The sequence below is a fragment of the Schistocerca piceifrons genome, chromosome 1 (genome assembly GCF_021461385.2).
Source record: "Schistocerca piceifrons isolate TAMUIC-IGC-003096 chromosome 1, iqSchPice1.1, whole genome shotgun sequence".
NCBI classification, from domain to species: Eukaryota; Metazoa; Arthropoda; class Insecta; order Orthoptera; family Acrididae; genus Schistocerca; species Schistocerca piceifrons.
Genome location: NC_060138.1, coordinates 272,031,263 through 272,047,059, shown reverse-complemented (window position 1 = coordinate 272,047,059; position 15,797 = coordinate 272,031,263). Strand labels below are relative to the sequence as shown.

Here is a 15,797-nt window from a genome sequence, read left to right as displayed (position 1 = left end):
GGACTGTACCTGTTGTGTTGCTTGTATGTGTCTGTAATCTAAGTCGTTTTCATGGACATATCGAAGACCTATGTAAAGTTTTATCACCTGTACTGGCGAAAAGCCAAGTCTGTATGGTGCCATGTAGTGGTGGGGGATATTAGAGTTGTGATGATGGATGATGTAGTTTATTGCAATTTGCGTGTATTTTGACACATATTTTGATGCGGGTTGGCAGCGTTTGGTTACAATGTATACTTTCTAGACACTAAAGCCCGAGAAAAGCTTATAAATTATGCTATGTCTGCATTCGGTTTTAATGATTCACCTCTAAATAACGTGAGGATTCAAAACACCGACTCCAGCAAAGATGCGCTATAATATAACAGGAGCTGTACTAAAGCAGGCTAAAAGTATTTCCCCCACTCCCCGCCATACCAACGTCTATAAACATTAACGAATTAGAGCTGGTTCTGGCAAACAACGTTTTTCCGAGAAGTATTAAGCAATGGAACCAATGAATAGAACAGATTTAAATCGTTCCCTATGAAGGAAATTACTACTCCAAGCACAGTTAATGTGCTATGTGTGTGAAGAAGAAAACTGGGGCTACACGATATCGAAGACATTAAACGGGACTGGTGTAAATGACAAAGACAACTAAAACTGTAGAAACAACAGGCAAGTGTGCGAACAGGCTTTTCATATGACTTTAAGCATCGTGCATGGGGAATCTGGCTATGATTGGGGCAGAAGTTGGAAGGACTATTAGCACTAACAGTAAACAGTAATCGAAACTGGCCATGAGTTGGATTACTGAAAACAATACAACTGCATATTCTGGAGGAGGAAGGTGGACAGATGATAGATATATGTGTCATAATAGTGGAATGAGGTTGCATTATAAAGATGTAACTGCTGTATACCCCTATTCATGAGTGGTACTGCAAAACATCAGACCATGACTTCTGGTATACCAAAAGCTTCGTAAGCTGTAGAAATGAATGCACCCTGAAAGACACAGAGTGTTGTAGTAATTTTAACTGTGTATAAAGACTTTGGGAGCAGGACAGTCAATGAGGCTAAAATTTCTTGTCCTCAATGACATTTCAGTACTTGATCCTTCCAAGAAGCCTGTTGAAGTCGCAGCTACACGTTTGGGATAAGTTCTGTCTTTCCAGTATACACATATACGAATAGGACCATACCCATACAGAACATCTCGACGTTCAGCAGTTTGCATTAGGGATATTGCTAATTCATTATTTCAATCAACATCACTCACATGTTGGTAATTGGGGGGGGGGGGGGGGAATGAGACAGAGCAATGATACAGAAATTGAGCACCATGCTGTGCAATATCATTGGTTGAGAGCATCATAAGATCGACGTGATAAGACATTTTGTTGATATGACAGGTAGTGGAAGAAAGTGGTTTGCAAGACTGGTAATTGGGTAAAATGCGTTGAAATTATGGAAAATCTGGTAAAATGACTGTAGGAATCATCAGCTTTGTTAAGTATTTGGCCAGCTTGCAGGTTGTGGGTAGGAGAGCAGGATGACTCCTATAACTGCAATAAAATCAAAAACTCCTAGATGTTCAATGAGATAATCAGTTTAGAGTTGGTGCAAATAAGATTTTACTGAGCCTGGATGTGGTATCGCTGTTCACAAAAGTTCCTGTAGACAACACTTTGAAAATGCTGGTGGATCTTTTCCCTCCTGAAATTATAAAATTGTTCCGGCATATAATGACGACAATCTATATCCTGTATGGTGGAAAATTTTATGAAATGCCGGACGGTCTGAAGATGGTCTCTTCGTTGTCTCAGTCATTGGCTGACATTTTTTTGGAGAATTTTGAGGAACGTGCATTGAATTCGGCTCCCCTCTGTTCATCCTTATTTTAATGTTGACGATACAATTATAGTCTGGCCACACGGTGCAGAAGCTCTCTAACAATTCATGGGACATATATACAGCATACATCCGAACATTCGGTTCACTGTCGAGATGGAGAAAGAAGGTGGACTGCCTTTCTTAGACGTTTTAGTACAATGACAGGCGGACGGGCGTCTCGGACACTCTGTGTGCCGCAAGTCGATGCATATCGATTTATATTTTAATGCACAGAGTTTCCATCGTACTGTTCAGGAAAGGGCCGTTTTGAACACTTTGGTATATAGAAAAAAAAACTGTTTCTGACGAGGACCACCTGAAGTCCGAAATTATCTGAAGTACGTGTTCCGAAAGAATGGATATTGTGCGCGCGATATAATGGCCGAGTTCTCCAAGAAAAGGAAACATGAATATGCTGCACACTCACAGGATGAACAACCGATTTCGGTTCTTCCTTTTTGTGGCGCTATATCAAGTAAAATCGGTAGGGTCCTGGTCAGGTGGGGTATAAGACCGAGTTTTCGTCCTCCTAAGAAAACTAAGGAGATGATACTTCCTGTTAAGGACGGTCTCGGGTTCAGAGTCCCTGGAATTTATAATATCCTCTGTGACTGTGGAAGCAATTATATAGGTCACATGTTTCGTACAGTTTCCGACCGTTCTGCAGAATAACAACGACATATGGGAAATAGAGAACTAGAGAAATGGGCAATTGCGGAGCTCAGCCTCTGTGAGAAACACAAAATCCTATCAACTCTGATCTTCACCTTCCCCTCTCTCCCTCTGTCCTTTGCCTAGGCTCCCTCTCCCCCATTACCACTGTTTTTCTCCCACCTACCTTCTCTTTGACTCCATTCTCTCCCTCGAGTTCTTTATCTTTCCCCTCCACTGCCTTCCCTACTCCTTCTCGTGCCCACCCTGCCACCTGTTTATTCCCTTCCTACCTTCTCTTTTACTCCTGTCTCTCCCCTGAGTCTTTTTTTCTTTCCCCTTCACTGCCTTTCTCACTCCTTCTTTCATCCGCCCCCCCGCTCCAAATCGATTTTTTGTGTCGTCTCTCTCCATCGGATTCCCCCTTTCTTTGCTTTCCCTCTCCTTCCCCCATTCTTCCCCCTCATCCGTCTGCGTTCTCCCCCCCCCCTCCCCCCCCATATGCTTTCGTACTCCATAGTGCAGTTTTCCATGAGTGTTCACTGTTGTGTGTCCCCTTTTGAGGTGTTGCAAACATCCTCCATACTATCGCTATGTACGTTTTTAACTGTTGCGAACAGAAACCAGACTGTCGCCATGTTTTTTAATTGTGCCTCTCTTTTTACTATGGTTTTTAATCAGCATCACCAACCATTTATTTTTATATTTTCTTCCAACCTTTTCACCATGTTTCAGTTTTTACCAGTTTTATCGCCTGTCTTTATTGTTATGATATCTCCTAATTGTGTTTTTAACTTTTTTGTAGGCTGCGGAGTGGCGTATTATGCTGCCTTCGCCCCCCCTCCCCCTGAAGACATTCAGTTGCTCCTGGCGATGACGATGGAGGTCTCATTGAAGCTCGTGATCTTATCCCGAATTTTCGCGGCAAGGAAACCGAAAATATTTTACATACCTCCAATGGTGTGACTGACGACTGATTGTGCGTACTATCGATACAATGTGGGCATAAGGCCTGCAGAATACCTTCTTGTTCCACATTCAGTTATGTTTTGTAGGCCTTTGAAATTTGGGTAAAATGCGTTTGAATTACGGAAAACCTGGCAAAAGTTGCAAAACAAATTCGGGAAAATAGATGAAACTTAAGAAAATAGGCCAAAAATGAGCGTATTTACATGACAGCCTGGGGATGGAAATCATTCAATTTTACCACTGGTCCTACTAATAGCTGATGATACATACCACTCGTGATTTATTGGTTTAAAGCCTACAAAATATTCCCATTGTTCCACATGCAATTACGTTCTATCATCATTTATCTCTTGCCACAACACTAGAACTACAAAACTGAGAGCACAAGTGAATTACATGAAATGTTTCAAACTCCTTCGTCTTGAAGCTTGATAATGCATAAGTCATACATTTCTTCTTTCTCTACTACTTCGTCCCCTTCTTCTTAACCATCTGTTATATCACCATAACATTCTCAAGTGTTGCAGGCTCATACTACTTTACAACAATAAAGAGCCCTCACCTCCTCAGAATTCACACATCTACAAAGATTGTGTGCTCTTGGATAGGTGCCGTGAATAAAGTAGCTATGTGGCAGTATTTGCAGAACGGCAGTTATAGTATTGTAATGAGAAGCCAGCCCATATCACCTACGTCGCCCAGTTCTGCAAGAGTGGAATACGTGTTATGCTCTCTCACAAAGCAAAGTACCGATGTGCATTGGTTACATGGGACTCAGCTCATGCTGTTCCATCACGAGCCATCCAATGTAGTGTATTCCTACTTCTGATCAGTTGCAAACTAATTCTGAGACAATATTGGAGAGAGGGTTGGCCAAAGACAGAGCAACAGCTACAAAACGCATAGAGAGAGAGACCATCTACATGTCTGCTCAGAACTCTTAGCCAGTACATTCAACAAAGGGTAACTCCTTTCGATATAGGAGACAGAATGCTGCTGATGTAGTTCACAGTTTTCCTCTGTGGGATGTTACAAAATGACAAGGAGAGAGAGAAATGTACGTTGTGACTCGCTATCGAATGTAAAATTGACTGTGTGTCTTTGTGACATCCGTGAAAGATATTGTTCTATATTGATATTTCATGCTTGTGAAATGAATGTAAAACCCCCATGCACTAATTTTGAACACAAGAATCGCTCTGAAATTATACAAGTTTATTCATCTAACGGAAAGAAATCGGTTGTGTCTGTTCTTGTGGTACCATGACTGCTTTACTATGTTTTTCGATAACAGGTCGTTATTAAGATCTGGGTTAGTTGCTCGTTTCTTTGGTGTACAATGTAGTTGTTTTATCACCTTATAGTTTGTCATCATAGTATGTCGGAGAGAAACTTGTTGGTTGAATGTGTTTCAGGTGCTGGAGGAGGCCGCTGTAGGATAATACTCTCGAAAAATAAAGACATCGTCTCACCTACTCATAGAGCGGTACAATTGGTTGAGGGTGGACTGCTGCAGTCCCATCAATTTCGAGTGCCTTGTGTGAAGTATTTCAGTTAAGTGCCATACACCAAGGTGAGCCGTCTGGGGTTAAGGGTCAGAAAGACCAGCCGGTATTGTGTGAGGCTCCAATAGATCGTTATTGTCAATAACAAACCGGAACTAGACTTACACACTACTGAAACTAACTTATGCTAACAACAAAACGCACACCCAAGCCCGAGGGAGGACTGGAACCTCCGGGCCGGCCGGAGTGGCCGAGCGGTTCTAGGCGCTTCAGTCTGAAACCACGCGACCGCTATGGTCGCAGGTTCGAATCCTGCCTCGGGCATGGATGTGTGTGATGTTCTTAGGTTAGTTAGTTTTAAGTAGTTCTAAGTTCTAGGGGACTGATGACCTCAGATGTTAAGTCCCATAGCGCTCAGAGCCTTTTGAACCATTTGGAACCTTCGGCAGGAGGGACCGCGGAATCCGTGACATGGCGCCCTAAACGCCGCAGCCATTCCACACAGCCGGTTAGTTGTTCAGTTAGTGGATATGCTCCACACTTCAGTAATTCATTGTGAATCCTATCTTCCCCTGGAAACTTTCTACTTTTTTAACAGGTTTATAGCTTCTTCTACCTCTGCATGTGGGACAGCTACATCATCATTTTGTTGTATAATGATACCTGATCTCTCATCTGTTTTATGTGATTTTGTGTGTTTGTACTACTCTGTTTAGTATTCAACCAATCATTCTTCATTTATATCGTTCACTTTCCAAATGGCATTTAATTCCTTCCTCTGCATGTAGTTTCATTCTCCAACTTTATTACTCACATATTTGCATCTCTTTCTTTACATATTTTTGTAACGTCTTTGTGAAACCATGACGTCCTGTTTGTTTTCTCACTTGCTTTATAACTCCCAAGCCTGATCTACTTTATCTTCTGCATTAATATATTTCTCTTTTATTTTCTGTGCTAATCGTTTCTATTATAACTTGTTTGCATATTCATTCCATAACGACTCTGCATTACGTTTTTCTTCTTATACTGTTGGTTTTTCTGTAGTCTTCTTCCCTCCTGCACGCAGCCTGATTCTTGCCACGAGTAGGCAGGGATCACTCCCTACGTGGTCAGAGTTTAAAACCCCTGACAGCCATCGGAGGACGGACGTTCCGGTTTCTAAGAATGTAATCTATTGCAGATTTTAGACCTCTCCTGGAAAGTGTATTTATACTGTTCTTTGTGGTAAAAGGAAATATCATTTATACTCAGTTGGTTGGTGTAGCATGTGCTTATTATAACATCACCATTATCATTTACAAAGTCTTCATTAAATCGTTGGTGAGCTGTAGCGATGACACTACTTACAATACGAGAATTAGAGCCCTCATGACGCTGGAAGTTCGTCTGAAGGTATCAGACTGATAATTTCTTGTAAATGATTGTAGAAGGCCTCTCTTTCTGTTCTAGGTTTACAATCCTCTTAGCTGTACAAGGAGATAATGTTTAATTTGTGACGAGCCAGTTTCAGTTTTACTAAAACTATTCTCTCAGATGTATTAGCGTTCATCAATAAGATCTTTGTATTTCTTGTGGCTAACTATCCCTATTCTTGCTTTAGCTCTAAACTCCGATATAAATGAGCAGACAGTGGTCATATTCCTTCTGCCCTTTGCCTTTCTTTTTTTGTCTCTTGGATACCACATACCGAGGTTTCATGATGTTTTATTTCATCTCTAAGATCTTCATCTTTGTTATTAAAGAATTTTTTCCCTGTTCCACTTCTCCGAATATTTTTTATTATTTCATGTCTTACAACTGTTCAAAGCGTTGGTTGTCATATTTCTAGCCCTACATTTCTGAGGCACGGTACTGGTACTCAGATCAGTGAGATTACAACTCCAGTAGGCCTCTGGCTCTGCCATCGGTGGGTTTGTTTCCAAGATTCTCCTTCCTCTGACCATTTTCTTTTGCCATAGCTTAGGAACCCAACCTCCTCCACCAGCTTTTGTTTTCGAGTTGTGGCATCTCCTAGCCCATGGCGCTCCCGCACCACTAATCCTGTAATACAACTGGATCTTTTCTTCGGGGTTTTCTTCTACTAGCTATTTGTGATACAACACCCTATTCCACAAGCCATTAGCTTTGAAGATATGAATTGAGGTCAGAAAAGAAAGATTTCATCGGGCCTCTAAACCTGATACTGATGGGTTCGAAAGAAGAATAGGCCAAGAGATGCCAACAGGAATGGAAATAGGGGCCACCAGTATGTGGAGGTAATGTCGAACACAGCTCAGGGCCCAAGACGCTACCCCTTGTACTCCCAAGATGGCAGCTCCCTACTGCGGGAGGGGGGGGGGGGGGCTAGTAGTGATAGTAGTGATTTAGGTAATTGTGATGGCACAGTGTGAAATATCACAGACATACTGCTGCCTCATGTGTCACCTCTCACGAGGCAATATTTTGGTACCATTTTTCAACAGGGCAATGCTCGTCCCTATGTGGCACGTGTCTGAATGAACTGTCACCACGTTGTTGAAGTACTCCCATGGCCATCAAGATCCTCTGGTCTGTCCCTGACAGAATGTGTGTAGGACCAGTTCGGACGTCCACTCCGTCCCAGTACTAGTGCCAGCATACCAAGAACCAGCTACTACGAATGTGGGCCAGTTCACATCAGGAGAGAACACAACGTCTTTATGACACGCTTCGCAACCGAATCAGTACATGCGTCCGGGCCAGGGGTGGAGTGGAGGTTCAAAGTTATACTGATAAATGGGATAACATTCCCAAATTCTGTAAAATTATTTCGATTTTATAATGACTCAAACAACATCAGATAGCTTCTCAGTCCGGGAAGTCTCATTTCGCTTCCATCTCCCCTTCTGGATGTTCCGCATTTTTGTCAGGCAGTGAGCTTTGTGAAGGTCGTTTTAGGTTATAAGGGTTAATTTCTTTCTCTTGCAGTGGGGGATTCTTTCAGTACCTTTCCTGTCTACAGAAGTTTCTGCTTTGCATCAATACCCACCGCAGTTACTGAACTAACGTGTCTTCCGCTTGTAACAGCTATCACAGAGTATGTATGACTTATTTGACCTCTCATTACGAGTTTCCACCATATCAGTGGTTTAGAGAATGAAATAACATTTAACAAAATAAAAGGTTCACCATAGTCGGTACTGAAAAAATCTATACAAGCTGGAGGAGATAGATTCACCTATTCTGTGTTTATTTAGCGTTAACAGTTCTTCACTACTGTAGAAACGGCATCATTTTCTGCCTGGATTATGAATTGTGCAGAATACGCGTTGATTTTCTTGACTGTAAAGTACTTGGGAAAGACGCAGAACAGATGTCACGACTGCAAATAAATAGATCAAAGAACAGTCCACGCCGCATATACTAGCATTTCATGATGGATTCACACATGTTCACAGACAGCGCATTTTATGTCTATTATCAGTTTCACAAACCCGGCATTACAAACCTGGCATTATACACCGAGCAAAGGGAGTAGCTTTTCTTAATTCTCTCTGAATATTCCATTAAATATGAATGGCAGTGGAAGCACACCACCAGTTGGCGTAACACGTGACAACTGCTCAGAAACCACACAGGAGAATGGATGGGTACTGTTTACTCCATCTTAATTAATTTCGCGTATTCCACCAGCTGCTACTACTGTGTGAATTTTACGTTCATTTCTCATTGTAGTCACACAAGCGCCTGTAAAGGTGCTTCACTCATGAGTGCGTGGCTAGCGCTGTAGCGTGCAGTTCTATTTGCCACCTGCCAATATATATCAGCTAACTTATTTTAGTACGTTGACGACTCCCAAGGATTGTGCGTCCCTTAATTCTCTGTTTCCCTCGTGGATTTTGACGATGGTTTCACCCCGTCTTATGTGGCTTGTCATGTACTGTCTGGACTCGTATTTTGACAGTGTTTTGGAGCTGATGTTGCATAGCTCTGAACGGATGTCCATCTCTCGTTTCATCCAAGGTTTTACCGGACAGTGACGTGTTTTTATGTCCACTTGCACCTTGGAAGCCGTGGCACATGAGGTATTGGTTTTATATAACCTGAAAAAATATCTCCTGGTTACGAAACCGGTCACCATAAAGTGGAAACGTAAAAAGAAACAGCTACTGCGTGATTGGACTTTTACTGAGTTTAATATAGATTTTAAATTATTTGTTTGTCCTTCCCATTATGTTCAACTATTAATACATTACTTAGTTGGCACTACTGTATACACAACCATGTTCTACTTACACTTGCCTGCACCTCCGCAACTTACAGAAGCCACAATTTCCGATTTATTCTTCACAGAAAGGGGAGAGGAAGGAGACGGACTCGTATCCAAGATAAATGGAAACCCTTGACCCCACTAGCGGTTACAGTAAACACATGTTGCTCTTATTTGGATTGTCAAAGACCGTGGCAGCTTTGCAACTGAAGATGCTGTCACTAAACTCAAGGTAGACTGTGTGACGTATCTTGCTGGGTGTTACATGTGACCAAGTTGAGCAGCTACATGTAGCCGATTGGGAGTACAATGACTGTTACAGACTTTCGGAAGAGCTTTCCTTCTGGTGCAAGGGATGACGAAGGCTGTTCCATTAGGACACTGTGGGTTGGATGGGTTGACAATGGCTATAGGAGCCCGTTGGAGGTCAAAGCGACGGCAGCGAAATAGACGGAATACTTGTTGTGCCAAAGGTTCCTTGCTTGTCACTGTTTTCTGTCGATGGTCGCTGGGTACCGTGTCATGCACACGCTGTTCGAGGAAGGAGGTACCCTTCGGCTCAGAGTTCCCAGAAACGGGAACTGTGAGCAGAGTGATGAGTGTACACAGTGCTGTCCTGCCGCCTGCAGAAGCTTGGCAGTGAGACAAGGGCTTTATTTATTGATGTGAGGTCGCCCGCGTGTACGGCAGTACTGTGAGTCTGCTGCAGGCTCCGGAACCTGTCGGTCGTAGTGTATTATTTTCCCCTTTCATCTGGGATATGCGCAGAATTTCGCTCTGTACACGATGTGTATACAGCTGGCTAAACCAGTCAGCTTCACATGTTTAACAGGTCTCATAATTTTGTGATTGCTAGAGTCGGCATTTTCTACGTCCCATTAAAAATGCTTCTCTAGACCGCTTTAATATTGGTGATGTCGAGGCGACTGGTCACGTAGTATTATGTTTGCAGGAGAGAGATCTCGTACCAGTTGTATGTTCTTGGTTGGACAGTAGATTTGCTACACGTGTAATGCATATGTCATGATTAAAGAGGATCCTAGTTTCGTCGTGAACACGATGAGTAGCCAACGTTATTGAAAGACTGTGGCATGTTTGTTTTCTGTTTGTAATACTGAACTGTTTTGGATTGGTTCAGTAATATTTTCCCATGCCTCACACACGCGGATGTAAACTGTTTCGTGTACTAATGTGCACGTTTATGGCAATTTATTCAAACGTGGAAAAGCCCATGAGACTCTAAAAGGAAAGCAATTGTTCTTAACAGTTAGAGTATTCATGGAAATTGATCATTTAGACTCAATAAGCTTCTGAAGCTCCGTTTTACCAGCTTATGTTCCCATGTCACTCTTGTTCGAGTTCGTTTAAATGTTATTTAATCTCAGTCTTTTATTAATAACTTGTTGATGCCGCTAAATTCTTAGTTCAAAAGTATTACACTTATGAACCCGATCATTATAGCTGATTGTTCACATCAACTCACATCTGTATCTGTATAGCCCCACTTGACGATATTATCAATAAATATGTTATTATTATATTGTTAAAAAGACCTCTGTAAATCGATTCCGTCACTTTTATCGTAAAGTCTCAACCACACGTAACAATGTATGTTATTACTCCAACAAGCTATAGCACTTACAGTTGAGTGCCTGTAACAGGTGCAGCATCCTAGCTTCGAACCATGTGATCCATGTTCTGCTGGCGTGAGGAGGCAGCGATCTTGAGGCCACGGTGACGAGAACTGATGTCACAAGGACTGCAGTAGCTGTTGCCCCTGTAGTGCTAAGGTGTTCCAAGATCGGCATACCTCGGTAATGCGGTATCACGTGCAGCGGCTTTATGTTGTTGTACCGCTGGTTGGACGCTGTATTCCGCCCAGCTGAGACAAATGACGCTCACTGGCAGGCACACCACGGCTCGATGACTCGGAGGGCTTCAGCTGGCCCCTCTCCCCAGAAGCCGACCTCCTGCGTTGGGATGAACTGTGGTGGTCTTGCTGCGGCAGCCAACACACGGCAGAGTCCTTTTCAAAACCTAGCAACGTCATTATGTCAAGCCCAGCAGGACGGCATGCTCTTACGCAAAACAAGCCAGGTCTTGTTGGAACTGAGGTCATGCTCATTGCCCGAAAAACACAGTCTAAGTGGCTCGAAAAGCCAGTTTTGCCTCACTGATGGTTGTATCTTTCAGCATACCTTAACGGCTAAGGATGCGGGCGTCGACAAGCGATTGGACTTCCGTCATCGGGCCGTCTTGTGCCCACGCCACTGCAATTAATAGCAGTTCGAACATCCCTCAATTTCTTCCGCACTCAAATGCTGACTGTGGGCAGACAAAAGTTCGAGGTTGCGCTTGAATGTAAGTCGCACATACGCTTTAAAGAACAGCTCCTGGAATTAATATAAAATTCGTTGCGACGTGAGTCCAAAGGACGGTTTCATTGGGCTCTGAAATTCGTTTGGATTGGACCAGAAGTTTCTTCTCAGATATTACCTGCCTGGTCATGTCGCTCGTCTACGACACTTTGCTGCATGCTGGAGAGCTTTGATAGGCCACTCAGTAAGTGTTCTCATATAAGACTTTCGATGAGGATGTATGTTTCATATAATGTGGAAGTTACCCAAAATACGGTACTAGCTACATTCGATATTCGTAACAGTAAGTTAGTGGGGTTACCTACCATATATAAAGAGGAGTGTGAAGAAGAAAATTAATAAGCGTCAACATGCAGCAGGACAAAGGGAGTGCTTTAACCAAATGGGGATGGCTTACCTGCAGACTCTACTTGTTTCTCTACTTATTTCTAATCTGATGAACAGCAAGAGGATTGCTATCAGATTGCAGGCACTAGGGAGTTGGGCAAATCACTGTCATTTCTGTTACAAACACGTGTGTTTGCTGTTGAGTGGTTACTTTCTTGACATATAAGGAATGAAAAAAAGCCACTTCATGTAGTGTTCAGCGATGTGCAGCTTGCTGGAAACACAGAAGCCAGCATCGGGAACAGCAAGAAGCCAAGTGTAAGAATGAAGCAGGAGTTCCTGAGTTAACAATCAGCTGAGCAAGATCCTAGATTAGGTACCGTCACCCTGCTTGAAGACTGGGAGGCATGGTTACACAGCGTCGATCGTGAGATAGCAAATTAGCTCATTAATATCAAATACTACGACTGAAAATTCAATTAACCCTTGGCTGACCAGAAAATCTATATAGCGTTGCGTACGAGCAGGGTCTCTCAGGGCCGTGTTATTTAAATTGACATAAATTGACCCTAGTTTGACTATTTATGATGTGAACGACTTTTGAGGCATTAATACTTTTAAAGTAATTCTGTTTATTCAAAGTTTACATTTAAAAATGACGTTAGAGCTTATCAACAGCCAGTTTGAGAGAGACATTGTGGTATTATTTAAACATGTGCTTACCTCAACTTATTTCTTATTTAATGACCAGTATTTTGAACAAGTGGACGGTGTCGCCATGGGAAGTCCTCTGTCTCCCATGGTGGCCGCCTGTTTTATCGAAGACCTTGAGGAAAAAGCACTGGAGTCGGCAAGTCTCAAACCTTCTTATTTTTGCCGGTATGTAGATGATACTTTTGTGGTGTGGCTCCACCGAGTGGAGACATCACCTGTGTTTCTCCAACATCTGAACCCCCTCCATCCCAATATACAGTTCACTATGGAAGTGGAAAAGGATTGCATCTTACCATTCCTGGACGTCTTAGTCAGAAGAAGAGCTGATGGTACACTGGGACACAGCGTCTATCGCAAATCAACTCATACAGAGCTATATTTGCAGGCCACAAGTTGCCATCATCCTGCGCAACACGGTAGTGTCCTATGTTCTTTGGTGCATAGAGCACATGTAGTCTCAGATGCCGACAGTCTGCCTGGTGAGCTACAACACCTGAGAACGGTATTCCAACAGAATGACTATTCCGATAGGCAGATACGCCATGCATTCCGTTCCAAGCACACTCAAAGCAGGGATGTAAATGAAGATACGGAGCCACACACTGCAACAGCTTTCTTGCCCTATTTTGGCGGCATGTCTTCCAGAATAGAAAGAATCCTCAAAAAGCACGACGTCAAGTGTGTTTTTCGGCCACAAGCAAAACTGAGGAATTTATTGTTCTCGGTCAAAGACGACCTTGGCCTCAGAAAACGTGGCGTGTATATAATCCCATGCCAATGTGGAAAATCTTATATTGGACAGACATGCCGAACCGTGCAAGTACGTTGCGTCGAACATCATCGTCATACACGCCTGGGACAACCTGATAAATCAGCGGTAGCGGAGCATTGCCTGGATATGGGACATCGTATGTTTTACGGACAGACGGAAATTTTATCCCCAGCGTGTTATTAAGGACGCCATACATATCCGCACGGCGAACAATCTTCTCAACAGCGATGCAGGTTTTCAACTGAGCGCCGCCTGGAATCCAGCACTGGCTGTCATTAAATCAAAAACAGAGGAAACAAGAACTTCCGTTTCCTCAAGTGACGCAACGCGTAGTTGAGATTTAGTTCAGACTTTAACCGCAAGAGCGTACGGCAGCACAGTCATTGCCCATAGCGCACGCGTGGATGGCCTTTCTGCGGCTCCCAGCAGGGGGCACCAGGAGCGCCGCTTTCCTCCAACTGCGAGCGTCTTCCCTCGCACGCGTATTGCCTGCTCCCGTCATGATAAATTCCGACGACGCCGCGCGATTATCATCAGTCACGCCTTGCAGCAGTGACAGCAGCAGCTACCACCATCTGATGATGTCGAACAGTTGCATCGAAGAAATATTGTGCGATTTACACAATACGATTCGGCGGCAAACCCGAGAAGCGTATTCGGAACAGATCCGTCGGGAAAGCATGAACAGTCACAATTTTTATACTGTTATTCTAATTGCAAATTTACACAGGGTCCCCAGAAGACAGCAGAATGTCGTGAGAATACAGGTTTTGTGCACCTACAACATTTAATTTGACTTTTTCTGTCTTTCTTCTCTATACAGAATGCACATCTTCTCCTTTTATTAGTTGGTGGTTTCACTGCTATTCCTGGATCCGGAGCTGCTAATAAATTCATTGACTTCTTTACCCCTGCTGCTTGCTTTCACAAATTGATGATGCAACTCCGACGCTCATTTTTTCTGTTGGTAGCCTGCATCATCCAAATATGCATCCATTATACTTACATTGGTCATGTTGAAGAAAATGACCAACGCTAGTTTCTTGTTTTCCTCTTCACACTGTAGTATCGGGTCCTCTGATCCGTGGTGTCAACGTAGACCTTTGTAGCGTTGTATATCATAATAAATTCAGGCTTCTTTACTTATGATGATGACACAGTTGGTTAGTCAGGAAGAGAACTGAGGACGTGACAACTACGGTCGCAGGTTCTAATCCTGCCTCGGGCATGGATGTGTGTGATGTTTTTAGTCTAGTTAGGTCTAAGTAGTTTTAAGTTCTAGGGGACTGATGGCCTCAGAAGTTAAGTCCCATAGTGCTCAGAGTCATTTGAACCATTTGAACAAATAATGATATAAATCGAAAGATGTAGAAAAAAATTTCGCAGGTATTATTACGTCTCAAGTTCAGTCACCAGAGATTTCACAACTTTCTTTCCAAGTCGAACGCCTCTGGTGTCTTCCTACTGCCCAAAACATACTTTTGTCTTCCAGCAGTAGCTTGTTGCCTGTCACAAGTTGTCCACAACTTTATTTCGTATCTACCAGGTTTCGATGGACTGTATTGTCGAAACGGCAAGCGACCTCGAAATGTGAGCAAATGTTCACTCATGATCATGCACCATCCCGAAACGTAGGAGTCGCTAAGGGTAATTTCCCACCTCAGAATGGTAGCGGTTGAGAGACATAATTTCATTGAACAGTGATCGGCCATTCTGATCAATCCAAAGGTGACTGATATCTTCATTTATTGACTTGTAACCTTCCATTCAGAATCAGAACACCATGAAACTTTTGCATTTCATGCGTATCTGTAACCATCCAGCCCTCGTAAACGATTCGACCTACCTTGTTGGTCCACATACATACTTTGTCAGTGAGGAGTACACGAAGGAACAACATAAAACAAGATTCCGCATTATCATAGTTTCTAATCGAATAACTCGTATATTTCTGTTCTTCTTTCAGTACATCATTTTGCTACATCTACCAGAAATTGCACCTTGAGGATCTGTAGCCCATATTTAATTTCCGATGACGATAAAACAATAACTCACACTCAACAGAATTTGCACTAATTGTTCTAGCCCATCTTTGTAAAGGGATTTTTCATGGTCATCTCCTTCGTGTAGTTCTGAATTCCCAGCGACATTTATTTCACTATCACCATCACTGGAGGATTCACATTCACTAGGGTTGTTTTCAGAACCAAATGAATGCTCCAACAGTTCCCTTATCTTCTCATATGACAGTCCTCTTCTCCGTAACATTTTTAGTTCGTAGAACAGACAGCTGTTATGAAACAATGCACCAAGATAAAAATGTGCTTATCATAAGGAGGACTGTTCACCACTGAAAGAATAGCTGTGTGAGT

At 42.8% G+C, this 15,797-nt stretch overlaps 1 protein-coding gene across 1 annotated transcript in view; it reads right to left on the bottom strand.

Annotated features, from left to right (window-relative positions):
* Positions 1 to 933: 933 nt before the first annotated feature.
* Positions 934 to 15,797, bottom strand: part of LOC124710605 (melanopsin-like) — an 87,559-nt gene continuing 72,695 nt past the window's right edge. The window contains exon 5 of the mRNA XM_047240943.1: positions 934 to 990. Within this exon, the coding sequence (XP_047096899.1) occupies positions 934 to 990 (57 nt within the window). The remainder of the gene's footprint in view (positions 991 to 15,797) is intronic.